Consider the following 27,631-nt stretch of genomic DNA (forward strand, 5'->3'; position numbering starts at 1 on the left):
ACAAGATGTTGGTATTATCGGGCTGCAGCATATTCAGACTCCCCTAATTCAAAACTAGGCAAAGCTGTCGTACAAAAGCTAAAAATACTGTGAGCCGGAGCAAACTGAATGAAATGGACAGCTTGGACTTGCATCACCTTGCTATTATCATGCATTGGAATTCCTGACTGATGTGAAAAAGCACATACATGGGGGGCACAGGACAGGCAGACGCAATAGGAAAGACACGAAAAGGTTGAGGCTCGCGTCACTATGCCACCCACTACTAAACAACAAATATATTAGTCTATTTCAGCATTACCAGGCAAAACTCATTCACCGCCTCCTGTTGTAGCAGAGCCATCTTTAGTGTGTGTCGATCACAGCGGTCCGATGAGAAATAACTTTTTCAAGCACAGACGACGATATCTCAATAGGAAGAGGACTAAGGGGCACTTGGGATCTGTACCGTTTTGATGTGGGTATATTCTCGTTCCTTCAATCAGGTCTACTATTCACCTCTTCTGTTGTTCATCCCATCTCGCATCTGTGAACGAACTCATCGCTTTCTTCATCCTCCAGTGATATTTGTATCTGTTTTACATGAGCTGTACGTTCCCATGCATTAAATGCTTCAAACTGTGTAGGCCAAGGTAATGGTTTCATTGCAAACAATATCCTTCTCAAATGATCAATTATTCTAAAATTGAAAGTACTTTAGCGTGAAAACTTTAATGCATGCACCTTCTTTCTCTGTGATGTGCAAATTCTTAAGCCAAATAACAGTAAGGAGCCCTACTTTTGTCGTCATGTAATGAGCTGACATATCCTATGGTGGCGCTTCCTCACCAATTCTAGTAGGCACACCTACATCTCCTCGTATCATATCTCTTATTGCTCTAAAACATCACACTTTTCAATCTCTTAATTCAACTCGATTCAACTTCAACAATTTTCAAGTTCTACGGCAATACTATTACCAATAATGGCTCAGTATCCAAGAGACAATTTTAACCAATCCCAGCACGGTGTTATATCGACTGACCTATCCCAAGGTGGCACACTCTGACGTCACTCCTCGCAGCAGTTCACCCTCCTTCACAATCTTTCCCACACTCTCTTTCTCTCATTCACTTCTGTTTACACTAAAAAATTAACTAACCACTGTCTGCTCCACTAAAGGAATCAATAGAATCACTCGCCCAAAGAACACACATTCACAAATGAAACCTCGACCAGCGGGGAATCACTTAAATCAGTATCGTTTCCCTTCTGCGCAAAAAAGGTTGACCACACTTATTACGACTCAATCTTGCATAACTTCGACAACTTAATAACACATTTGCATGACTCACAACATCTCTGCCAGACATTACACAATCAATATTGTACCGCAAGCTAAGCATAATTTTCACACCCACATCTTTACTGATACTCACTCCTCCGCCGTCGCTGTTTCAATACGCGCCACTGGAACTCCATCTGTTCTCCACGTCTCAATCCTGGATTCTTGACTAGGGCCACTGGGATTGGGGTCTAGACTATTGTAGGTTCTATTCTAACTCCCTTTACTTCAAGAGCTAAACATCTGATAATGCTACCAGCTGTTGGAGCTTGGGCCCACTCAAACATTTCTCTCTAGAGTGGTGACCTTTCTAGCTGCATGAGAGGTAAAAGGAAAAACTATCACTACAGTGATAATCTCTCAATACAGTGCAACCAATGTGGCCACACAATAATCCACTTCACAACTTTATTTGAGTTTAGTCTGGTTTAATTATAAATTTGGAAACAAATCGATGTAGACCAATCTCAATATGATCATATAAAAGTACAGAAAGACCAAGATAAATTAAAATCTCCTGTAGAGATTTACCCTATATAATACAAAGCAGACGACTAACTCTATAATGATGATGCAGACAATCTGGAAAAAGAATTGAGCATTAGCCTTATTGATTGTGTAAAAAAAACTCTTTTGCCGATGTGTTCTCGCTAAAATCATGATTGGATAGCTGAGGAGTCCATCTTTAACCCTTTCCAGATGGGCGTTCGCTCAAAAATCTCCTCAATTGATCAAGCTTTACAATTTTTTATGATCTATTGGCGAACAGTCCTTATCAGCAAGTGCAACCTATATGTTGCTTTTGGTCATTTACGCTCCGCATTTGATTTAGTGCCCCGTTCCAAATTCTGACAAGCACTTATTGACATGAAAATGCCACCACATTTAATATCGCTGCTTGCTTGCTTTTATGAGGAGACCTTTACCTGAATAAGATGAGGGAACCAGGCAGAAATTACAGAAAAGATCAAAGTGAACAGCAATGTCTGCCAGGGGTGTGTACTTCCCCCGCCTTATGCTCTATATCAATGATACTGTGCCCTTTCTAACTCAAACGGATTCTGATGCACCCATGCTGGCCCACATAAAAATCCCAGTGCTTTTATTCACTAATGATACCCTGTTGATCTCCAAGACCACTAGGGGCCTTCAAAAGCTTTTGCTACACTTTGAAGAGTTTTGTGCCGGTAGGGGACTGGAGATCAACACAGACAAGATGAAGCTAATGGTGTTTAAACCCATAAATCCTACAGAATTGGTTTATTCCGAAGGGGGGACGGATCTTTTAGAAACTTTTCAAAGCTCCACTTATTTGGATATCACTTTTAGCAGTAATATGGCATGGGAATGCATCTTACCAAAGCGGTTTTAAAATTCAAGCAAATAACAGGAGAAATTCACAAAGAATATAAAGCTTCTTACTCCAAACCTATTCAGCGTGCTATTTAACTATTCAAAGCTAGGGCTTTAGGGTCAGCCTTATATGGGGCTGAACTATGGGGCCACTCTAATTTTGCCATACTGCTACTAAAAATATGTTTCTTCAGAATTTGGCTTCTCTTCCACCCAGCACACCCTTGATCCCTCTTTTTAGGGATCTGGGCTTTCGAAACCTCCAGGACAAAGCTAAACTCCATCCACTGTTGTATTGGAGGAGGCTGTGGTCCACTACAGAACTCCTGCATTATACTACAGCCATCCAGGATGTTATTGCAGTGGGCCACTCGGAATCTGTCCGCTGGCTTAAACAAATCAAACTGATACTTGAATTTATTGGGGCCCCCAAACTTTAGACCCAAGCAGCCACTATATTTTCCCCTTCTAAAACTATCTTAAAACAGCTATATTGGTCAGTGTTCGAGGCAACAGATATCCCTGCCTTAACACAAACATTCCTAGACATTAAGCTCTGGAACAGCCATGAGTCTAATTGGGACCATGTGACCGGGTCTTGTGATTTCAATTTAGAGTGAGTACCGTGCCTGTTGGACTTGGCCCTTTTTGACTAAAGTTCCTTAAACTTTTTGCTTTCCCCTTGACCTTTTTTCTGACATGGTGTTGCAAACTTAGATGTTTTGGGCACTTTGCCACTGCTGATCAGTATCAAAGTGCAAGTGTCCCTGTGTAAAGTGTAATGGTAATTGGTTGTCCATGATTGGTATGTTTGCCTTACTAGTAAAGTCCCTAGTAAAGTGCACTATGTGTGTCAGGGCTAGTAATGCAAATGCTACTAGTGGGCCTGCAGCACTAATTGTGCCACCCACACAAGTAGCCTTAAAGAGAGAACTAAGGCCTGCCACTGCAGTGCCTGCGCGCAGTTTGTTAAACTGCCATGTTGTCCTGACAAGTGCACCCACTTGCCAGGCCTCACCCTTCCCTTTATATGCACATCAGATACCCCTATGGTATGCCCAAGGTACCCCCTGGGCAGAGCGCAGTGTATGTGAAGGGTAGGACGTACTGAGGAGTGTACCATGTCCTGACAGCCAAATACTCTCCATTTCGTTTTTCACTGTTGAAAGGCCATTTTGCCCATAGGCCAGAATGGGGATGCTGTGTAATAGGCTTCCAGCCTATCTTCCCAAAGGCTTAAGATGGAGAGGCGAAGGTTAGTGTACCTGAACTCACAATTCAATAACACATCTTTTTGTGAAGGTGGTTTTTGCATTGTGCGTTTAGAAACCACTCTTTTAGAAGTGGCTGGGTTTTTGTGCTCTAACATTTCTGTGCATCTCTGCCTGATTGTAGATTGACTGTCTGGATCTGAAAGTGATAGGATCTAGGGAAGGTCTTGAACCAGGGGAGGAGGTGAGACAGCAGCCAGCTGACCTGCATCTGGAGTGTAGGGGGAGGACTAGCCCCTAGAGGTGAAGAAGCCTGGGCTGGAGCCATAAAACAATGGCTAAATCCCCTGCTGAGTGATTATGGATCCAGACCCCCACTATCAAAGGAATAAGGTGTCACTGACTGGGAGACCCCCAGAACTGGTTTAGACCGGGGTCAGTGCCCCCCTGAACACAAAGACTTCAAAGACATTGAGGGGTATAACTATGAGAGCTGAAACCCCTGAATGTTGGAGTGGAATGGAATGGAACTGTTCAAGACTGTAAAGGATTGAAAATACTTTGTGGTCAAGAGGAACCTCTGCCAAGGACGAAACAGCTGAATAGACTGAAGGAAAGGACTGACCCTTGCTGTGTGTTCTGGGTTTGGCCTGCAGTTTGCTGCTTTAACCAAGGAGAGGCTAAAGGGACTTTGCTGTGTGTTGTATCCCCCTGCTTGAAAGGCCTTTGGTGTGCTGTGTCCTGAAGTAACTTAACCCCAAGGGCCCGAGGTGAGCTGGCTCCCTGTTGTGGAAACTCAGGAGCACAAAAGTTTCCAGAAGTGTCTCAGCTACGCTGTTTTCGTGTGCTTTGTGCAGCCTGAGACCTTCGTGAGGATTGTCCTGTGATCGTGTGCACCTGGAGTCCAAGTGACTCTCAGCGACGATGTGTGCGTGTGCTTCATGCAGCCTGAGACCTTTGTGAGGATTGCCCTGTGACGTGCACCCCAGACGATCAAGAGTGTCTCAACAACGCGGTGTGTATGTGTTTTTTGCAGGATGAGACCCTCGTAAGAATTGCCCTGTGATCGTGGGTGCCAGGAGTCCAAGTGAGTCTCAACGACGCTGTGTGCGTGTGCTTCGTTCAGCCTGAGACCTTCGTGTGATTGCTCTTTGATCATGTGCACGCGGAACTCAAGTGAGTCTCAGCGACGCTGTGTGCATGTGCTTCTTGCAGCCTGAGACCTTCGTGAGGATTGCCCGGTGACCGTGCACACCCGAAGCTCAAGGGAGTCTCAGCGACGCTGTGTGTGTGTGCCCTGTTGCAGCCTGAGATCTTTGTTATCGTCATCGGCCCGGAATCAACCTAGTCGCATTGGTGGCCCAAGTCGCGAGAGGCGGAGAGGAGAGCGAGGTCGCACCCCCCAGGTAACTTGTGTCGGCGCCTGGGGCGGGGTGCGGGCTCGAAGAGATACACTCTCGGCCTCTCCCCTTCTTGTAGTGCGAGCCTCTGTTACAGCTCGTATCGCGGCCCGTACGTGCCAAGGAGTGGCAGTACTGGGGCCGGAGTGAGGAGTTCAACTGTAATTTACACCAGACCCGTGCTGGGGGTATATGTTGACGGAAACTGACCGCAAGTCAGTACAAGGGGCAGAGAGACCACCTGAAGCACCGTGATCGGTGCTGGAGTGTGTTCTGCTTTGGTTTTTCCTCCAGATAGAACCTGCTCCACAGAGCCTTTCTAACCCAAACCAGAACGTTACCCCCTCCCTAGGGCCTTTTTACACCTAAATAACCACATATATATGTACCACCTAAGGACAGGGAATTCCTATTATATATATTTATATCTTGCGACCTCAGTCAGGTCCAGAATCTCCTACCTACCTATTAGGCCGCGACACACAAAGTCTCGCGACCTCAGTCAGGTCCAGAATCTCCTACCTACCTATTAGGCAGCGACACACAAAGTCTCGCGACCTCAGTCAGGTCCAGAATCTCCTACCTACCTATTAGGCAGCGACACACAAAGTCTCGCGACCTCAGTCAGGTCCAGAATCTCCTACCTACCTATTAGGCAGCGACACACAAAGTCTCGCGACCTCAGTCAGGTCCAGAATCTCCTACCTACCTACTAGGCAGCGACACCCAAAGTCTCGCGACCTCAGTCAGGTCCAGAATCTCCTACCTACCTATTAGGCAGCGACACACAAAGTCTCGCGACCTCAGTCAGGTCCAGAATCTCCTACCTACCTATTAGGCAGCGACACACAAAGTCTCGCGACCTCAGTCAGGTCCAGAATCTCCTACCTACCTATTAGGCAGCGACACACAAAGTCTCGCGACCTCAGTCAGGTCCAGAATCTCCTACCTACCTATTAGGCAGCGACACACAAAGTCTCGCGACCTAAGTCAGTCAGGTCCAGAATCTCCTACCTACATGGCAGCCTTAGCACGAGCTCATCCTATTATTACCGTGGTTCACGACAGGGGAATTGGGATTACTATATATCCGATCACACAAAGACTATTAGTTGAGCACAACCTGTTCTCTTAGTTCGAGGGGCTTGTTTTCCCCCTCATCCAGTTACCACTTACCTGACCAGGATTAATCTCTGTTCATTTTAAGGCAACTCTGACTAAAGAATAGACTATCCTCCTATACAAAAGTACACAACACATGCTAACGTACAACAAGCTAAATACTTTATTTAAATGCCACATGCACATTCGCAGAATACATTATATATATATATATAGACAACCTGCAAGGAAAGTGAAAGGTTAAGTTGTATACTCTAATAGTAAAGGGTTAACGTCACCTGGTGATATTCAGCCTGTACTCAAAGGTCATCTAGGTTCCCTTCCCGTCTGCGCCTTGGCTTCGCCTGGAAGTCACACCTCTGCAGTCACAGATTTACTCCCTTCTCTTTTTCTCCTAGTCATTGGAACCTCCTCCTCATCAGCTGCTCTCTCTCCTCTTTAGATTCAGGTTTGTCATCTGTCTTCACTGGAATAAGTAGTAGCTTTACTGCTAACGGCCAGATGCCGCCCATGGTCTAGAAGCAAGTGCAAGTGTCTGCCTCAGACTTTCACTAATATAGATGTGCATTCTCTCATGGAAATTTCCAGCTCGAAACCTGCCGCCCACCAAATTCCTGTACCTCCCCGTGCCAAGGACACGTTCCCAGCCGGCCGGCCTGTTGTAGTGTCTTCAGCATGAAGGAGAATACAATCCTTCGATAAGGGCCGGCCTGAACCGGTTCTCTCCAAGCGAATAACACCTCCTAACTAAAACACTGCCTATGACCTAGAAACTTCCCAAGCTGCTAGAGCAGGAGGAAAGATGGAGTCTCTCCCATTTAAGGCCTACCAGGCCTGAATGCAGCACAGCTCCATTAGATACCCTTACTACAGAACATATTACCCCTAATGCTAACGAATCTATCCCCTAGGATATGTATGCAAACCCTGATCTATGGGGAAGAACACAGGATCATGTTGAAGTGCCTAATAAATAGGCTCTATACACTACTCTAACCCTTAGACTTGAATGGAAAGAGACTGAAGTCACATGGATTGCTCTGCAACACCGGAAGGCCGGGAAAATCGAGCAGTACATTCCACCCTTGACTTCAGTCTATTATACATTCAATAAACATGACTAACATCGGTGGAGGAATAATATCTTTCCCGTTTAAGGCCTACCAGGCCTGAATTCAACACAGCTCTATGAAATACCCTCACTATAGGGCAAGTTATTCTCAAGGCTAACGAATCTATCCCCTAGGATATGTATGCAAACCCTGATCTATGGGGAAGGACACAGGATCATGTCGAAGTGAATAATATCTCTCCCGTTTAAGGCCTACCAGGCCTGAATTCAGCTCCATGAATTACCCTCACTATAGGGCATAATACCCCTAATGCTAACGAATCTATCCCCTAGGATATGTATGCAAACCCTGATCTATGGGGAAGAACACAGGATCATGTTGAAGTGCCTAATAAATAGGCTCTATACACTACTCCAGTCCTTAGACTCGGATAGAAAGAGACTGAAGTCATATGGATTGCTCTGCAACACCGGAAGGCCGGGAAAATCGAGCAGTACATTCCACCCTTGACTTCAGTCTATTATAAACAAAACGAACTGATCTATGTCTAGTACCAAATGTGCAGAATTGAAGCATTGAAGGAATACACGTGAATAAAGCAACAGATAGAAATCAAAATGCCGATAATAATCAGAATACCTAACAATCGTGTCCATGTTTAAGCAAAAGATAATCAATGGCTGCTCTATTTTGCAAAATGGCTCTACGTTCACCCTGGGCGTCTAATAGTAAGTCGGATAAGACTGTAGAAGTATGATTAATAGATTTGACCATCCAGTAGGCCATTTTCTAAATAGATTTGGCATTATAGACTGCCAAAGCAGAAACACCAATAATTCTCATCCACACAACTTTACACCCACAGAGAAATTTGAAGCAAGGTAGAGTCAAAAGGCAGAATCACATTAGACCACGTCAAAGCCAATAGGTCAAAATCATAATTCACCTAACCCAAATAACATTATACGCTAAATCCCTCAGTATACAACATTGAGCACATGTGTGCACCACCACCCACAAGACTGCACCTCAACATACCATACCTTCTATTCTTGGAAAGACTATTTCACTAAAAGGCAGAACACACTTAGGTCAGTACAGAATGGTGGTGGTTGAGGGTCACCATAGAGTGTCAGACCACAAGTGGCTGATTCACAACAGTGCACCCCATGACCCTTGATCATCACCATTCACATATATCAAAAACAAAATCTAGCAAATAGCAACTGTATTACATAACCGAAAAGCAAAATGATCATTAAAGTACTGCATATCGTATTTAAAAGCAAAAACCATTGAAAACCACATGTCTAAATTAAAAGTCACAACTACTAAAAAGCACATGTTGAAACAGCAACTCATATTGTGAAGCTGCTACACAAAAATACATAGTTCAAAACAAAGCATGACTAGAAAAGCAGCAAAAAAACTCATCAAAGGTATGTGATAATCACTGTAGAGCAAATAAAGTTCGCATTCTCCAAACACATGTAGTAGCCATAATTCAGGTGCAGCTAAAAATAGCACATAGACATCCGGATACATGTTGAATGGATACAGAAAATAAATCAATCAAGCTTTTGAACGCTCCTAATGCTTCTAATGATTAAACTGGAGACTCCACTGTCAAACTCAGATATAGTAGCAATAGCCACAAGTTATCACTATTCACTAACTCAGAAAATATCTACTCAGAGTGCTGCAGAGCGTCTCTATTCATGTCCATCCCTAAAAAAAAAAAAAAAAAACAGTCCTGCAGTATGAAAAAGCACACCGTCTTCATGCAAACAACGTTGGCCGCACGTGAAGGAAACAGTTCCATACTTCGACGATCCCATGTCGCTTGGAAAGAAGCAGGCCATCATGCCCTCCGGTACACATCAGCAGCTGTATCTTCTTGATAAGGGAGGACCCCATGCAGTCTGGATAGCCACCGGCATCAGCCGCCACCGTCTCGTATTACTCCAGGCTTGGGGGGGGGAAGGGAAGGGGAGGGGAGAGGGAGGGCCCCACTCACACGGGAGAAGGGAGTCCCACTCACACGCGGAGAACTGGGCGAATCTGAAAAAGAAACAAGAATCACTTTTCTTGCAAAGAACATTTTCAAAAGTACAATATTTTAATTTCTGTCTATATAGGTCTCCTCCAGCTCTGGGGAATCGTGTAATAATACTACTAACACTTTAGCCTCTAAAGTCTTGATAAAATCCCTCTGTTTCAATACACAGCAAGAAGGGCTGGGGCAGTCTCCTTCTCTGACTACTCTCACTGCACCCCTCACAGGTTCAGCCCCCCTTCACAAATCTCCGCGGACTCTAAATGGCCTCTTGCCAAAGATAACAAGCAGAGACTTCTCCGGCTGTCCGTAGCTCACACCTTATCTCCTTCAAGGTCGGAGAGAACTGCACGCCTGCCAACTTACTTGGACTGTCTGCGACTCTGCTCATGGGGGGGGGGGGCTTGCGCCTGTGCAAGCCTCCCAGACAGTTATGCCCAGGAAGCTGTCCCTACCCACGGAGGAGAGGAGCTGAGATGAGATGACCCCTCCCGTAGGAATTCCTTCTCGGACTTCACAGAAAGCCTGAGCCCTGCCCAGCGTTGCTGGATGATCTCAATGCAAGACTCCCAAACAGCAATCTGAAAGACGCTGTCAAATGACCCACTTCCAGAACAGCTATTTTACAGGTCTGAGAGGAAAAATAGCTGTAACCACTGCTTACCTCCAGCAAGACTGCACATGTCTTAATCTGAAAATGCTCTCCCATAGGCAAATCACATAGCCTCTAACCCAGCTTTGTTCAGTATTTGTAGGGGCGCAAAAGCACAATATGTGCCCAGCATCTGAAATTAAAAGGGACCTATTAATTCCCTGCACTTTCCTGTAACTAAAAAGGGCACATTGCTCTAGAAGTACCTTACGAAATAAATGTACATGTTAATGAAGAGGCCACATATCAGACTTATTGTACACAATCAGCTGTGCACATCCAAAATCACATTGTTGCAATCATCTTTTAAAGCAAAATATATCATACAGAGTCATGTGTAAGTTATGTCCGCAACCGGTGATCGAGAAGCTTACAACATTAATCTGTTTACTTTTATGCACATTCCATGCAGGCTGAGAAAGCTCCCTAGAGGAATTAATTAAAACCGCCTGTGTAGCTCATAGCCTGCCAGCATTCTCTGTTACACTTATCACACCTGAATCATTCTGGCATGGCAAAGTGAACAACTTCACAGCCTGGTACACGTTTAATTTAGTCGTCAAAGATATATTAGCAAACTGGGCATCAACCAGCTCTGTGTTCAACTTACTACGTTCTCATTGCAAATGCCCACATGTGTAATGCATGGTAACCAACACATGAAAATAACACCGCTGTCTCTCTCCAAGATGCCATCAATCACCTGCTGAATAACACCCTTCCTTGCAACTACGGAGACTGGAATTTCAAGGGAGTCCCACGTTTCAGAGCCACGGTTTGAGATCTTACATGCACTTTACAACTGAAAACAGTAGATATGCATTCCTTAACTAACACTTGAAAGGGATCCAGCCCTCTCTGCCTCACGTAGCAAGCTATTTATAAGCACCCTTCAGAAGACACGCTGAAATATACACATACCAATTCTAAAGCAGCACAATGAGCTCACTTCACGAGCCAGCACATCATACTGTCTGCCCCCATTCAAATAAATCAAGTGATGTTCAAAAGTCTGTCTCCAATTACTCAGCCCACTCCCGGGCTAGGGCTTCACAAGGCATTGAATCCCAGCCGGGAATATCAACAGGCAACTTAAAAGTATATTTACATTGTTTAGAACAGATCGCAAAAAAGAGAGAAGAAGAGAAAGAAAAGAAAGAAGAAAGGCTAGACACAGCAGTATATCACAAAGAACATACAAACAAAGTCACGCACACGCTGGCAGCAAACACGGGACAACACAACGCACACAGAATACGTAAACGGTTCACGACGCCAAATGTTCTGCTTTGGTTTTTCCTCCAGATAGAACCTGCTCCACAGAGCCTTTCTAACCCAAACCAGAACGTTACCCCCTCCCTAGGGCCTTTTTACACCTAAATAACCACATATATATGTACCACCTAAGGACAGGGAATTCCTATTATATATATTTATATCTTGCGACCTCAGTCAGGTCCAGAATCTCCTACCTACCTATTAGGCCGCGACACACAAAGTCTCGCGACCTCAGTCAGGTCCAGAATCTCCTACCTACCTATTAGGCAGCGACACACAAAGTCTCGCGACCTCAGTCAGGTCCAGAATCTCCTACCTACCTATTAGGCAGCGACACACAAAGTCTCGCGACCTCAGTCAGGTCCAGAATCTCCTACCTACCTATTAGGCAGCGACACACAAAGTCTCGCGACCTCAGTCAGGTCCAGAATCTCCTACCTACCTACTAGGCAGCGACACCCAAAGTCTCGCGACCTCAGTCAGGTCCAGAATCTCCTACCTACCTATTAGGCAGCGACACACAAAGTCTCGCGACCTCAGTCAGGTCCAGAATCTCCTACCTACCTATTAGGCAGCGACACACAAAGTCTCGCGACCTCAGTCAGGTCCAGAATCTCCTACCTACCTATTAGGCAGCGACACACAAAGTCTCGCGACCTCAGTCAGGTCCAGAATCTCCTACCTACCTATTAGGCAGCGACACACAAAGTCTCGCGACCTAAGTCAGTCAGGTCCAGAATCTCCTACCTACATGGCAGCCTTAGCACGAGCTCATCCTATTATTACCGTGGTTCACGACAGGGGAATTGGGATTACTATATATCCGATCACACAAAGACTATTAGTTGAGCACAACCTGTTCTCTTAGTTCGAGGGGCTTGTTTTCCCCCTCATCCAGTTACCACTTACCTGACCAGGATTAATCTCTGTTCATTTTAAGGCAACTCTGACTAAAGAATAGACTATCCTCCTATACAAAAGTACACAACACATGCTAACGTACAACAAGCTAAATACTTTATTTAAATGCCACATGCACATTCGCAGAATACATTATATATATATATAGACAACCTGCAAGGAAAGTGAAAGGTTAAGTTGTATACTCTAATAGTAAAGGGTTAACGTCACCTGGTGATATTCAGCCTGTACTCAAAGGTCATCTAGGTTCCCTTCCCGTCTGCGCCTTGGCTTCGCCTGGAAGTCACACCTCTGCAGTCACAGATTTACTCCCTTCTCTTTTTCTCCTAGTCATTGGAACCTCCTCCTCATCAGCTGCTCTCTCTCCTCTTTAGATTCAGGTTTGTCATCTGTCTTCACTGGAATAAGTAGTAGCTTTACTGCTAACGGCCAGATGCCGCCCATGGTCTAGAAGCAAGTGCAAGTGTCTGCCTCAGACTTTCACTAATATAGATGTGCATTCTCTCATGGAAATTTCCAGCTCGAAACCTGCCGCCCACCAAATTCCTGTACCTCCCCGTGCCAAGGACACGTTCCCAGCCGGCCGGCCTGTTGTAGTGTCTTCAGCATGAAGGAGAATACAATCCTTCGATAAGGGCCGGCCTGAACCGGTTCTCTCCAAGCGAATAACACCTCCTAACTAAAACACTGCCTATGACCTAGAAACTTCCCAAGCTGCTAGAGCAGGAGGAAAGATGGAGTCTCTCCCATTTAAGGCCTACCAGGCCTGAATGCAGCACAGCTCCATTAGATACCCTTACTACAGAACATATTACCCCTAATGCTAACGAATCTATCCCCTAGGATATGTATGCAAACCCTGATCTATGGGGAAGAACACAGGATCATGTTGAAGTGCCTAATAAATAGGCTCTATACACTACTCTAACCCTTAGACTTGAATGGAAAGAGACTGAAGTCACATGGATTGCTCTGCAACACCGGAAGGCCGGGAAAATCGAGCAGTACAGAGTGTACTATGCATTGCATTAATTCTGCATTACGAACTACCTGATTGTTGCATTACGCATTGCATTATTTCTGCATAACGAACTGCCTGATTGTTGTATTACGCACTGAATTAGTTTGCAGAATGAACTACCTGATTGTTGCATTACACATTGCTTTAGTTTGCAGTACGAAATACCTGACCCTGTGCCTCATGGGAACAGTCCAGCCCAAACTGCCAAGCCATGTCTTCCCTGGACTGGAAACAAGCATCCTGGGACCGGTTTCTGGCTAATCAGCCGTCATCAGCCAGGCTAGCTTGAATCCAGTGGCAAAGTTAGCTAATCAGCCGTCATCAGCCAGGCTAGCTTGAATCCAGTGGCAAAGTGAGCAAGGGACCCACGTCTTGGCATACCCTGCCAACTTAGGGTGAACTAAGCAAACACAAGGAGATGATGGACTGAGTGTTGAACAATGCAAGCACTCACCCCCAGTCAACTGATCTGGGTTTAATCCATAATCATTCTTTAGCTCCCTCTGCCACCCCAGTTCAAATATGGCCATATGAAAATCAGTCTGACCCTGTGCCTCATAGGAACAGTCCAGCCCAAACTGCCAAGCCATGTCTTCCCTGGACCGGTCCAAGCATCCTGGGACCGGTTTCTGGCTAATCAGCCGTCATCAGCCAGGCTAGCTTGAATCCAGTGGCAAAGTCAGATAATCAGCCGTCATCAGCCAGGCTAGCTTGAATCCAGTGACAAAGTGAGCAAGGGACCCACGTCTGGGCATACCCTGACAACTTAGGGCGAACAAAGCACAACCAAAGGGGAAGATGAACGGAGTGTTGAACAATGTAAGCACTCACCCCCAGTCAATAACCGGCCAGGAGGTATATTTCAAGTACATATATGTTGGATTTTTATCATGTGGTCTCATCGTATATCTTTTTATATAAACGTATACTTGTTTTTATATGAAACTCCTGTGGAGTCCTTTGTGGTGTCACCATTGGGTCACTGGAAGCATGGTTGCGAATACTTTACACATTTTCCTTGAATATAAGCCTAGCTGCTCATGTCAAGCTACCAAGGGGGTGAGCAGGGGTTATCTGAGAAGGTGTCCCTCCTTTCCCCAACATGGAAGCGAGGGTCCCTACTTGGCCTAAGGAACCTACCTCAGACAACTAGGGAATCCCGGTTCTAGCAGTGCCGTTAAGAGCTTTCATTCAGAACTGGTCGGGTGAGGCTCCTGATACTTATCCTGCTTGTCAGTCCCAGGCTGAAAGTATCGTGCATGTCCTCTTTGCTTGTCTTGCTTATGCCCGTCCACACAATCTTTGGTTGGTTCCTTTTTGCAGGCGAATAAGTCATCAGATGATTCTCCTTAATATGCATGAGTAAGCTATTTTTCCCTACGCTTCCTTAAGAGGAGCAGCCCTAAGATAAGAAGCTTCGGTAGAAGGCACTCCAACAATAGTTCAAGTAGCAAAAATCCACACAAACAGAAGCATAAGTCTGCTCTCTGTGAAAACCTAAGATAACGTCTCTGTCCCTCACTTCATTCAGCATAAAATAATGTCAATTGCAGTCCGAGTAGACAATTCCACATGATCTTTGCTGGTGAATTTTGATAGCTCTGGCACAACTGGATACTTTCACCATCTTTCCCACATCGATAAGTTGCAACTTCACACCTCCGTGGTCATTCCTCACCTCTCCCATGAGAACTCTCCTCCTTGTTCGTTACCATGCTTTTCCCTGCCAACTTCGTCTTCTTATACCTTGCTATCTAAGGAAAATAAAAACCCTCCTATGCTAACTAATGAGGCTTTCTCTCTCCATACCTGCAGTGGAAACAAAATACAAACACAACATTCTACACTGAAGGTTAAATACCAATTGCATATTAAACTCTAAACGTGAGCATGGACCAAACTGGTCTCTCGAGGCACACTCTAGTCAATTTAGTACTGTACAGGATTACAGAATACGTGCACTTTTCTACATACACAATAAATACAGCTTCTTAATACATGTACAAATTGTAAAGAATTACGAAGATGATATTTTAAATACACCTGCATGAAATTAATTCTTGTTACATGTAAAAATGTTTAAACATTAATTGGCACACATTCCAAATTAATAACCTCACAATGGGACATATTTATGTTAACTTCTCCTGTCAAATTAATCTGTAAATGTGACATGAGCCTTTATAAATCACGTTCTATACGCAGGTATTTCATGTGGAATTCTTTAAAAACACAATACTCCACTCCCTTTGGCAACATTAGTTACACAGAATATATTAGAGAGCTGACTGCGCATGAATATGATGCACTCTTATGATATCTCAGATGGGATCAAGATTACACTTCTGCGCTAGTGTAATCTTCTTAGAACTGCTGTAAAATAAATGACTTTAAAAACACGATGGCCGACTTTGGGAATTCTCTTTCTGTGAAGTCCCTGTAGGACGAGTCGCCTCAATCAAGGAGTGTCGCATCTTAAATTAGGTTCTGAATGCCAATATTTGTAAGTTTTAGAGGCCTTTGGAGCATTCCATCATGTTTCCACTGACGTGGGAGGGGATTTTAAAACTGGCTGCCTCGTATACATCATATTATGCAGACAGCGTCATTGTTGGCCACTTCACAGCATATGTGAGGCTGCTCAGGTACCACTGAGGCGTGGATTAGGCGGCACTAGTGAGGAAGCTGGTGCATAGTAGAAGTGATGCTATTTTATGGGACCAGACTAGAGAGGCCAGTGGGGTGGGACTGGCTTATGGGTGACCCAAGCCCTGCCCTAAAGGCTGGCCTGACAGATAAGTGCATTGGATGTTTTTTTGGCTGTTTGTGAGCCGGTTTTATTGGCTGGTGGGTTGGATTTTATTGTTAATTTCTCTATTACCAAAAACATTACCTGCAGCAAGCAAAAATAGAGCCCCCCATACCTTTCAAAACACCTATACAACATGTCTTTACAAGTTTAAACCTTAATTAATGTGAAAATGTGGCTCCCTTTTTTATCCATTGGATTTGCTAGTGGGAGCTACTTCTAATTTGGTGCCCAGGCATCTTTTCTGTACTAGTCCGACTCGAGCCCAGCAGTGACCTTGGCTTTCCTGGCTTGTGCCTTTCTTTTGTTGTCTTACTGTTGTGTCTAGGAGCCAAGGCTCATACATTCAGTCCAATACCCATCATCTTCCACTATGCAATAGTCTTCCCTATGCCAATGAGCATATTTTGATATATGGTATCTGGAATTCTGGGAGTCCACCTTCGGCTCATGTGTCGGAATGGCAGCCTGCCTGGCCTTGAACACCAGAGTGATGTTCTTTAGTCTAGGGGGAATATACTTCTCAGTGGAATAGTCAGACATCTTTAAAATGGCTGCACTTGACATCTTGCATTGTCTGGTGATTTAGTTGGGGTGTGAAAAATTCACATAATTTCCTTTCGGGCAATTATGTTAAAGTTCTGGAAAACTAGGTCGAATCATGGAAAAAAGTAAATATCTAAGTATTTAGTTCAAATCATAGTATAGGCTATTAAGAAATTAGGCTTAAAGTTAATGAAGCTGGGCGTGGGGGTTCTCGGAAAAATGCACAAGTTGCTTGGCCTTTAGTAGCTCACGACGATTTACACTGGTCAGAAGTAGCTCTCACCACCAAAAAGGTTGGAGACCTCCTGAATTCTAAAGACCAAGTCTGCAGCAGTAGCATTCGCCATCCTTCGCCTCTACAATATATTTCTTTGACAACCCGCTACTATCGGTCATTCAAGCAAGATGTCTGGCATGGCATTCCCAGGGAAACTGACCTCTGTGCTATACAGCCGACAATCCAACTTAACCAGGCAAATTTTTTACTTCCCTGTCTCTACTAGGCAATCACACATTAAACTAGAATTTAATCTGCAGTAACCTTCATTAAAAGCGATTCTTCATTATTTAGTTAGTTGCTACAGAATTCGGTATTCTGAGGATCATTTTTTTCTCCTTCTACGAGAAAATGAAGATTCGTGCCCTCTCTGACTACTTGAGCAATTCTTTGAGCACGCCACAATTTTAATCCCTCTGGATCTCCTCGACAACTGAGGGGAATTTCAAATCTGTAGCCAAAAAGCAAGTGTAAGTTTTTTTTTTTTTTGTACCTTTTTTTTTTAAGAGACTCTTAAGACCACAGAACTAAAGTAGCCGGACTATATGATGCAGAGTTTCGTTAAACTCTCCTCCAAGCTATCTTTTCGCCTGTAAGTCAAAAGCTAGTGGACATTATTTTATTCGCATGCCCTTTTTATGCATCCTGTTAAGGCGATTAGGACACGCCTGGCTAGCTTATAAACACCGCTCCATTTTCTTGATGCTCATGCGATTCCATACAAGAACCATTCATTTATTTACTAAGAGTTTGTCCTTTTCCTTTAAAAGGAAGACGAAAATTTCTCCGGTCTCTCTTAGTTTGAAAAGGATGCCACCAAGTGAAAGAGGCTTTGCAGTTTGCAGAATTATGAACATTTTCAAATTTCATTTAATTTTTATGAATGCTGCGAGCACCTTTTGGGAACTAATATTGAGGGGTCTGTTTAGTAAGCTGTTTTAATAGGGTTGCATCTTTGCACGCTGTTTGCTTCTTCCCCAAAAAATCTAATATTGGCTCCTTAGATTTAAATCCACTAAATGGTTTTACCGCTTTGAAAAAATATTGTTTGATTTTAATTGACAATACATTGCTTGCTTGCTCTGTCCATCACTGTCTGTTGCACCTGTTTGGCTTCTGTGTTCCTGTATGACTGCTTCATGGACCAGTCAGTGTTGCATCTGTTAGTGATTGTTGCATCCAATGTTGACTTTTGCACCCCATAGTTGCTGTTAAAACTGCAATTGATTGTTTTACTTATTAAATATTATTTTGGGTGTGTTTTTCACCCACAGGCCTGTTGCTGATTTGTGAACCTACTGACCTCAATTGCTGTTGTGCCTGTTTGCTGCACTGCGGCATCAATGAATGACTGTTGCAGACATTCATGATTGCTGAAGCCAATAAAAAGGTTTACTTTCATTCAATGACTTGTCAATTCCCGCCTTCCAATCGGTACAAGGGCTTTAAGGTTAGTGAGCACAGCAAGTTAAGTTGTGTTCCAAACTCCTTTGCCTTCACACAAATGAAGACTGATCTCCCAAGTCTCCCTTATGAATCTTGATCTGATCCCTGCCATGTTACCATTCATTGTTTTTGTTTTTTGTAGTTTGCGGCACAAAAGTGGTTTCCAGCCGTATTGTGGGCGGACAGGATGCCGTGAGCGGGGAGTGGCCATGGCAGGCCAGCGTGCAGGTGAACGGACGGCATGTTTGTGGAGGGACTATAATCACAAAGAATTGGGTGGTGTCGGCGGCGCACTGCTACTACGGGCTGTAAGTACAGTGCGTGTAACACAAAAATCATACATTTTCATAGTGATCTACAAAAGAGTCCTGAAAGCAACTGGCCTGGGAGATGTTTTGCCGTCGGCCCACAATACCCAGTATTAGGAGGGTCGGTAACAAGTGCATGGGAAGACAGTGTAAATGATCTGACCAGCCATGGTCATTTTTTTTTTTCTTAAAGGTATTGCATGGTCTCAATGACATGATAAAGCTTAGATAATTCCATTATCTCTGAACCAATCAGCCTTCCACCAGTTGACTCTAATGGTGCCTTCCATTTCCACAACTTCGACCATGTTCTCATGTTCTTTCCCTTTAAAAAAAATAAAATAAATAAATCTGAGTCTACTAGTCATTTGTTGGACTTGACCACCCCACTTCTTCTTTTCGACTTACAGGTCCACCCTAAATTAGAGATTTCTGGTCCAGCAGTGAGCCTGTCCATTCTTGGACAAAAGATGCTCAAAACATTCCTGTATTTTCTGAATCACCTTAATCAATTTTTTTTAACATTCAATTGAAAGCTTATTATTTTCTCATTGTAAGTCTACAGCCAGAAGAAATAACCCTCCTCAAATGTGTTACTTTTGTCCTCGTTCAATGTTTTTCTCCATGACACATTTATCCACCACTGCCTTGATCTTACTTTTGTGAGTCAGGGAGCGAGATGCATTCCATGTTGCCAAATATTGATGGCCACATATGTCTGTTTCATTTAATTTACAAAACTTTGCAGTTCCTTTATAAAATCGTCAGGTGCCATTGTTGAACTTACACTAATTCTCCAATCTAGAAAATCTCTGTGGCTTCGTGATTGCATCCACCACCAGTGGATTTGTACACCCCATTTCAAGCAGCGTTCTGTCCTAATTGTCACGTTTTCTTCTATTGGTGGTTATTTTGGCACCTTGATCTCCTTATCTTTGCCACCCCTGTTGTCCTGTTTCCTTTTCTCATGTCTTTATCAGTCACTGTCTCCATTTCCAGTTTTCCTCATCACATGATAGATAAAGTGTGCATGAGGCATTCCAAAGACGCACAACTTTTTGGGGAAATCGAGTTGGAACAGGTTCCCGGCTTGTGTACATGATGGCCGTCTGTGGCCATAGATTTTTGAATAGCCTTACAAAATCAAATGCTCTGGCAAGGAATGGGTTTAAAGCTGTGAAAATATCAAGCCCAACACCTAACATTCCAATTAATCTAGAAGTCTAGCTCTTTAATTGTGGATATCACAATAGTGCCCAGGACAGAAAGTGACCACAAGCCCTCCATAACCGGTCTGAATCTATAGCTGTCTCATTGTAAACTGGCTTTTGAGGAATCAATAATAAAGACATCTGTCTTAGACTTAGTCAACAAGCAAAGAGCAATCAAATGGAATCAAGAAAAATACATTCAGCTTGAGATGAATCAAATGGTTTGAATGGTCTTTAAGACAGTATGTCCAGTTGCTGCTGCTCATGGAGGAAGAGTGCTGAAGGCATGTGAAAAGATGGAAGAAAAAGCAGCACGTTATTTCCTCGCTGACCAGCATCCATACCTCAAAACCAAAACACAAGTGTGTGGATAGTACAATCAGCAGTGCTTGGAGAAGAAAGCAGAACTGAATAGAGGGCATGACACCAGAGACCTACTGGAAATATGATCTTGCGTTCCTTCATAAATGACTATAAATTGTTGATAGTAAACAAAAATAACAATTGGAACAGAAATTATGTGGGCATTGACAGCAGTAGCAAAAGAACAAATAGTAAAACGATTTAGGAAATTGTGACTTTGGGGGTATCTAGGGAGACAAATTACCTGGAATGGGCACTGGAGCCATCAAGCTGGTAGACCACTTCTCCAAACTGTATACAATGAGGATAAGGAAAAATAAGGAAGGTAAGCACTCCCAGGCAATATTGAGCACTACTATAGAAGTGGATACCACAATTGCTAGCCAAAGATCAAATAAGACAACAGTATGATACCTAAAAAGGGCAAGCACTCTCATCCATCCACTAATCGATCAATATTTTTGATGGGAGGGAAACATCTGTAGAAAATACCTCTTATACTGTATCCAAGAATAGGTACCTAATAACATTCTTGGTTATCTCCAAGCTGTCCTCATGAAAGGCTAAGGTACGATGGAGCAAGCATTGGGACTATATATAATCTTCTCTAAGCTAGGCAGTCAATCAGAATAGCCAGGTCTATAGATGTTTTTGTAGAGCTGTTGAAATCTGAGCAGGAGCAAATAGGAAGAGGATGTTTATTCAAGTGGTTAGGCAGTGTTTTAAATGGAAATATAGAAGTGCAGGTAATTGCTCTTTAGAGTACCTGTTTGCTCCTGAGAAGTGACGGTACACTCCCATTAAATGTATTGCAGCAGTGCTGAGAAGTGCACTCCCTTTCAAATTAAAGAAGTGCAGGTACTCCGTACCGGACAGTACCTGTGCATTTGTTTTTGCAGAGTTTTATATAGCGCAAACTTGACCCGAATCCAATCAGGTATCAGAGCGCTTTACATAGCACCAGTTACGTTAAATGAGGACACACATTCATTTTTTGTTAGGCACGGGGAGATTAAGTGATTTGCCCAGAATCCCAGGATGTTCAGCGTCATTACCGAGACTTGAACCCAGTTCCCCAGGTCTGAGGTCGAACGCCCTAGCCATATATAAACCACTGTGATTAGGAGCTAAATTGGAAAATGTCCTTCTGCAATATCTCGCAGTACAGATGCAGCGGGGGTATAACAGTTGATCCTTTGATCTAAGATTTCAAATAGGATAGTAATAGTAAAGTTTCTCTCACAGGTAGACCGGACCCTTGCCAGCCAAAGATTTATGAACAAGAGAAAGAACCTTGAAAAGAGACCATTTTCTCACTGGAAGCCAATGAAGAACTTTCAGTGTAAGAGCCAATGGGGAACCAGAAGGAAGCTGACAGACCAGGCGTACTGCCATATTTTAAACAACTTGCACTTTAGAGAGAAGCAACTCATTGGGAGCTACTAGCAACCTGGGTCACTATAAGAGCTTGAATGAGAGTCTCCTTGATCTCAGCAGGAGCCACTAAAATAACTTTTGGAGCATGCGCATGATACCAAAACATGCGCCACGTGCTGACATCTGTTCCCTCATGGAAAGATTCTCATCAACAAGGATGCCGAGATTTGTAACTGCCCGGGGCAGAGCCTAACTCAGGAGGCTACCACTCATCCGATTAATAGGCCTGCACCCAGCCAAACAGCAGAATCTTGTTCTTATTCAAACAGCAGAATCTCGTTCTTATCTCCATCGAGCAAACAGTTTGAAGTTATCCAGGTGGCAGCTTCCCTCATGCAGTCGTAAACTTATTTTTGGCCATTTCTTGATTGTATCAAAAAGAAATGACTTATTGAGTGTCATCTGCATGGGAAATAATTTCAAAGCTGCAAGATTTAGCTATTTGGGCAAGCAGTGCCAGATAGATATTTTAAAAAAGGTAGGGCGCTAGGAAGTGCCCTGAGGGACCACCCTTGTCCAGGATCATGATCCAAGTTTTGAATGAGCCCAGTGAGGCAGTCTGGGTCCTATTATCCAAGAAATCTTTAAGCCAGTTCAGGGCTTTCCTGTGGTTGCCTATCTCATAGAGCCTTTGGACCAAGATGGAATGAGAGACAGTATCTAATGCAGCTGACAAGTTGAGTAGAACTAGCATCGCTGGTAGGCCGGCATCTAGAAATAGTCTGTGGGAGTCCAAAACAACCACCAATATAGCTTCTGTATCATGAAAGACCCTACAACCTGATTGCGCGAATCCAGTAGGAGATGATCATTCAGGTAAGAGGAAAGTTATTATTCACAAGAGCGTCAAAATTTTACCTAGTAAAGAAAGGCACAAAATAGGCCGATAATTGGCGGGCTCACTAGAGTCTGCATTAAGCTTTTTCAAAATGGAAGAAATTTGTGCTGCTTTCCATTCCAAAGGCATTGTTGCTGAATTGAAAGAAAGACTAAACAAGGATGTAATGGAAGGGAAAAGTAAGTTCAGAAGGGGAACCTGATTTAACTTTAATCCGCATTTCCGACACTTGCCTCTGAGTGTTAGGCTCAGTCTCCTGGAGCGAAGATGACGGGTTTGTAAATGGACGTTTATGTGTGGGTGAAGCAACCAGTAATAATGTTAAATTGGGAAAATTCTGATACATTTTCTCCTCACAGTGATCTGCAAGCGAGTCACACAGCAATGGTGAAGCGGGAATAATGGATGTGCAAGCATGAGGCTTTGTAAATTCATTTAGTACTTTAAACGACTCTTTAACCGAGTTACCAGCTTTGTCAATCATATTAATTGTGTATAATATTTGGGATTCTCTAATATTTCTATGATGATTCCCTAATGCACGCTTGTATGCTTTTTTATCAGTAGTAGATTTTGCGGCACGCCATCTTCTCTCCAGATTTCTGCAGACCGTTTTTAAAGTTTTCAATTCCTCTGAAAACTAAGGAATGTGGTATCTGACAGAGTAGGGGGAGCACTGTTTAAGGGGGGAAACTTTATTTAATATACGGGACAAGAGCAATCTTAATATCTTAAGTGTTTTCTACATCTGGGGCAAGGAAGACTGATTTAAAGGAAATAGCGTAGCCTGCTCCCCGGGCCTTGCCTTCTTCTACCAGTGTTCTTGCGATTAAAGTGGCCACCCATACTTGGAAATTGAAAGCTAATAAAGTAGTTATACTTCCATAATAAGGGCTTGGGAGGATCAAATTGAAGAAACTACAAGGTCTAAAGTGTGGCCAGCTATATGTGTAGGGCCAATAACTTTCTGATGTAACCCGAACGTCTCAAGATCAGGAAGCAGAAGTGATCACTCCATGTCAAGGACTAGTTTAGCATGATAGTTAAAGTCACCCACCAAGAAGAAATTATCTGTAGCAAATGTGTGGTGCCAAACATTCAACCAACCTGTGACTCAAGTCTTTCTTAGGTCCGGGAGGGCGGTTGGCTGATATCTATAAAATTATTTTGTAACTTTGTAAAACATTGCATAATGGATTTAAGCATGCTGTATATGGCACTGTGGCTACTGACAGACCTAGCACGCTAAATGGATAGTACAACTCTTAGTGGATGATTTGGAGAAAAACAGGAAGAGTTACAACATCAATCACAGGACATGGGCACAATAGAAGCATTAAGCTTGTGTCCCTGAAGGGCTAAATAGTTTGAAAATAAAATATACAAACCCAATACTCACAAAGCCCAAGTTTATTTAAAAGATACTTACAGTAAGCATAATACTTTGAAGGCTTTACCAATTTTTGGAATAATAATCTTTTAGGAGAATCCATATTGGAACGGAGAAAATTTAGGGCCGAAATCATGCTCTCTGCTTGCAATCTATTGCTTCTGAATGTAGATCTTTGAGACAGAAACTAGATCTTAGTCAGTGGTGTAACTCAAAATGACATTCCCCGCCCCCGGCAGAATGGGAAGAGAGACCCCTGAGTCTCCTACATCTCACAGGTATGCATTGGCTGTGGGCTGGTTATGGGACCTTTGAAGAGCTATGCGCCCCCGCACTGCAGAGGCCTGTCTTATGCCCCCGTCATAGCTGTACATGCTCTGCTTTTGTTATGCGTGAGCTGCTGCCGAAGACTGACTGTGAGTACACGTAACAGTAGCAGTGTTTTAAAATAAGATTTGTAACGGTAAAAAGTACACATTAAGGGAGTCCTACATGCCGCAGCACATCTCATACATGGCCTGAAGAAACATGATCACAACACCCCCCCCTCCCATGATGGAATTCCATTGATTCCCTTTGCTGCTCTACCCCATCTTCAAAACTAGCTGCATCTTCTTCAAAGCCATCTCTGCTACAGAGCACAAAAAAAGGAGCAGGTCTTTTAGATCCATGCACCCTGGATCTTGAACAACAACCCTGTATCCATCAGGACCACCTCAATGCTGCTGTAATTTAGGAATGAGATGAAGACGCACTTTTTAAAGAACACCACATCACAATGGATTACTCATCTGCAAACCAGCTACCTCTCTTATCGCTCATTGACATAACACTTATCTTTACTGCCTTTTCGCTAGGTTTGCGTTATAGAAATGTCACATACATACATACATGCATGCAACATGTTGAATGAGGTTTGACAATACTGGGAACCCATGGTTTGTCGAATGTCATTGCACAGAAGTGTGGCTTGTTGTGAATTGTGAGACTAGGAACAGTCACACATGCAGGTGTTTAACATTATTAGAGGTGGATATCCTCCGTTGATGTGAATCATTGAGGTCCACTATTTATAGGAAATGCACTCGAGGCATCAGAGACCAAATCTATTGGGGTGCTGTTGAACAACCATGGAAGTGTTATAAGGAGTCTAACTAGGAGCAGCAGAAGACTGTCTTGTTTGAGGCACTGTTAAACCACCAAGGAATATTTGTAAGAAGCCTTTCCCCCCTCTCCCCCCCCCCCATAAGAACACACAACTATCACATTGAACCCTTTCTTAAGCCACCAATGGAGTACTGTTTGACACCCCAACAAATGATGGGGAACCATCCCATTGGAGGCCCAAACTAGCCATGGTGTACTATATGGTGTCTACCCAGGAGCGACAGATGACTAATCCACTGGAAGCACGGTTAAACTGCCAAGGGAACTTTGTTTAGTCTACCTATGCGTGACAAAGGACCATCTCATTGAAGTCACTGTTAGAACACCCCTACTAGGAGCCAGTGGCAACAGCTACAACTATATGGTTTGAAGAATTACAAAAAGCCCATCAATGAAGCACTCTTAAACAACAAAGGAGCATTGTTAGGTGAGCAATGAGTCACCCAAGTGCAAAGAAGACCAGTCCCTGGAAGCATTGTCAATCACCCAGTGAACATTAAGTGGAGTAACCATCAGCGACTGAGAGCCAGCCATAAACAGGCACATAAGGTCGAAGAGCACAGAAAGTGAAAGTATAACTTTTAAAATGTGAAGATATGAATTGAGACATGCCCTTTTTCAAATACACAGCAGTTGGTTGACTAATACTATGAAAATAAATACTATAGGAGCAATTGCAGGAGAGGTGCATCTGATAGCCATTCAATCCTGGTGAAAATATTTTCTGCTTGTACTCTTTTTGGGATTGTCTTGTGCAACAGGGAGGGCAAACAGCATACAAAATCCATGGAGGACTTTTCCATGTTTGCACTGTTTCTAGGCTAAATGTATCCAAAATAAAATGAGAAAGTTGGGGGACCCCAAGATTTCAGTTTACCATCTTACATCTACAATTACAGTTTCAAATTGTGAGTTACAGAGTGGGCGCCAACTTTGAGGCAGGACTGTCAACAAATGGTCAATTTAGCAGGTGTTTAGGGGTAAAGTCCATTATTTCCATGTTATTCGTGACCTGACTTGAAGCAGTTTTACTCACATAAGGTCTGAGAGCTTAAAAGTCAAGATGACAATCCGACAATGCTACTGGGGCTTCAGCATCAAGAACCCATGTCCTAATGTCTTACTAACTGCGGATCAAGTGCTGCTCTTCTTTGACTTAAATGTGCTTGCCGGAGGGACCAATGCTCCCAGGTTTCACCGCAGCCCTGAGAGGAGCCGAGCTGTGTTCATCAGCCCTACTTAGCGCAGCTTCTGTTCCCGCAGCGTGGGACACGCTTACTGGTGGGATCAAGGTTTCCTGATGACACTGCAGCCCTGTGAAGAAGCGATCTGTCTTCATCAGTGCAAAATGCTCATATAAATCATGTTTAAAATCTGTCTGGCCTTCCCTTTTCATATCTACAAAGCCACAGGCTCTCTTGCTTGGGTATTAGTAAGCCGTAACATTAAAATCACCCAACCCATAATATTGGCAGGGGTGTGTGGAATATTCTCAGTTGTTTATCTAGGTCCTGCTCTAGGCTCTAACCCTTCAACTGCTGAGGTTGTTGAGTGATCAAAAATGCAGTGGTTAAAAAGTACCTAACAAAATGTGTTTAAATCCACCCCCCCACACAGTTTTCAGCAACAAAGTTTGATAGTACGGTGAGGTAGACCACAAACTCAAGTTAAGTTTAGTGCAATTTACCGACAAGAAAACCATCAATCTCTCCCATATTTACCATATTGGACTGTACAGAGTTAGCACAAATAGAGCGAAAACCATTAGTATGGAAATCCTCTTCAGAGCAAATCAAATCATGTATGAAAGAGAGCCGGTCTTGGTTTCTCAACATTACACGCACTCCAGATACATTCCGTGATAGCGATCATATAAACCCCTTCTTTGCAACTTTGCTTGTCGTACAGTCTGCACCGTGTTGGCAATTGTCACACATGTTGTGATTTAACAACTGAGCACTCCCAACCCGTCTGCATGAGTTGCCCAGTCAATCAATTTCATTCAGACCTTGGAGCGGTCCAAAGGCTTTTCTAATGGGAATGTTAAATCATTCCATTAACGTCTTTGAATTGGGAACAATCGCTCTATAGTTTTGCGAACTGTAAGTTGGCAGCTTATAAAAGTAGACGAGTAGCATGGCTCTAATATTTGCCAGCACAATGCTCCTAGATTGTAATCCAAACAATAAGCCTTTGATTACCACACAATCTCCTGGGACAGTGTCCAACCCATAGCCAACCCTCAGAATCCTTCATACCATGATTATTTCATCACAGAGGTCCTTAGGCCTGCCTGAGTTCCTTAGGCCTGCCTGAGTTCCTTTGGCCTGCCCGAGTTTCTTTTAAGCCAATGTGTTGTCTTGTTTTTCAACTCAGTCCACCCCTCCTCCTGCTCTTTAGAAAGGACCAGAACATTTTGCAAAGCTGT

At 43.5% G+C, this 27,631-nt stretch overlaps 1 protein-coding gene and 1 long non-coding RNA gene across 5 annotated transcripts in view; one reads left to right on the forward strand and one right to left on the reverse strand.

The window, feature by feature from the left end:
* LOC146811661 (serine protease 27-like) overlaps positions 1 to 27,631 on the forward strand; it is a 333,108-nt gene that overhangs the window by 208,244 nt on the left and 97,233 nt on the right. For 2 of the 3 annotated variants that reach the window (XM_085618633.1, XM_085618632.1), the window contains exon 3: positions 18,632 to 18,797. In XM_085618633.1, coding sequence (XP_085474759.1) covers positions 18,632 to 18,797 — 166 coding nt within the window. Of the gene's footprint in view, positions 1 to 5,030; positions 5,065 to 18,631; positions 18,798 to 27,631 lie in introns of those variants that run through there. The other variant, XM_085618634.1, reaches the window with a different exon arrangement.
* Positions 6,551 to 27,631, reverse strand: part of LOC146811662 (uncharacterized) — a 154,550-nt gene continuing 133,469 nt past the window's right edge. For both annotated transcript variants that reach the window (XR_014966767.1, XR_014966768.1), the window contains one exon: positions 6,551 to 9,544. This is a non-coding gene — a long non-coding RNA (uncharacterized LOC146811662). The remainder of the gene's footprint in view (positions 9,545 to 27,631) is intronic.

The sequence above is a fragment of the Triturus cristatus genome, chromosome 7 (genome assembly GCF_964204655.1).
Source record: "Triturus cristatus chromosome 7, aTriCri1.1, whole genome shotgun sequence".
Classification (NCBI taxonomy): domain Eukaryota; kingdom Metazoa; phylum Chordata; class Amphibia; order Caudata; family Salamandridae; genus Triturus; species Triturus cristatus.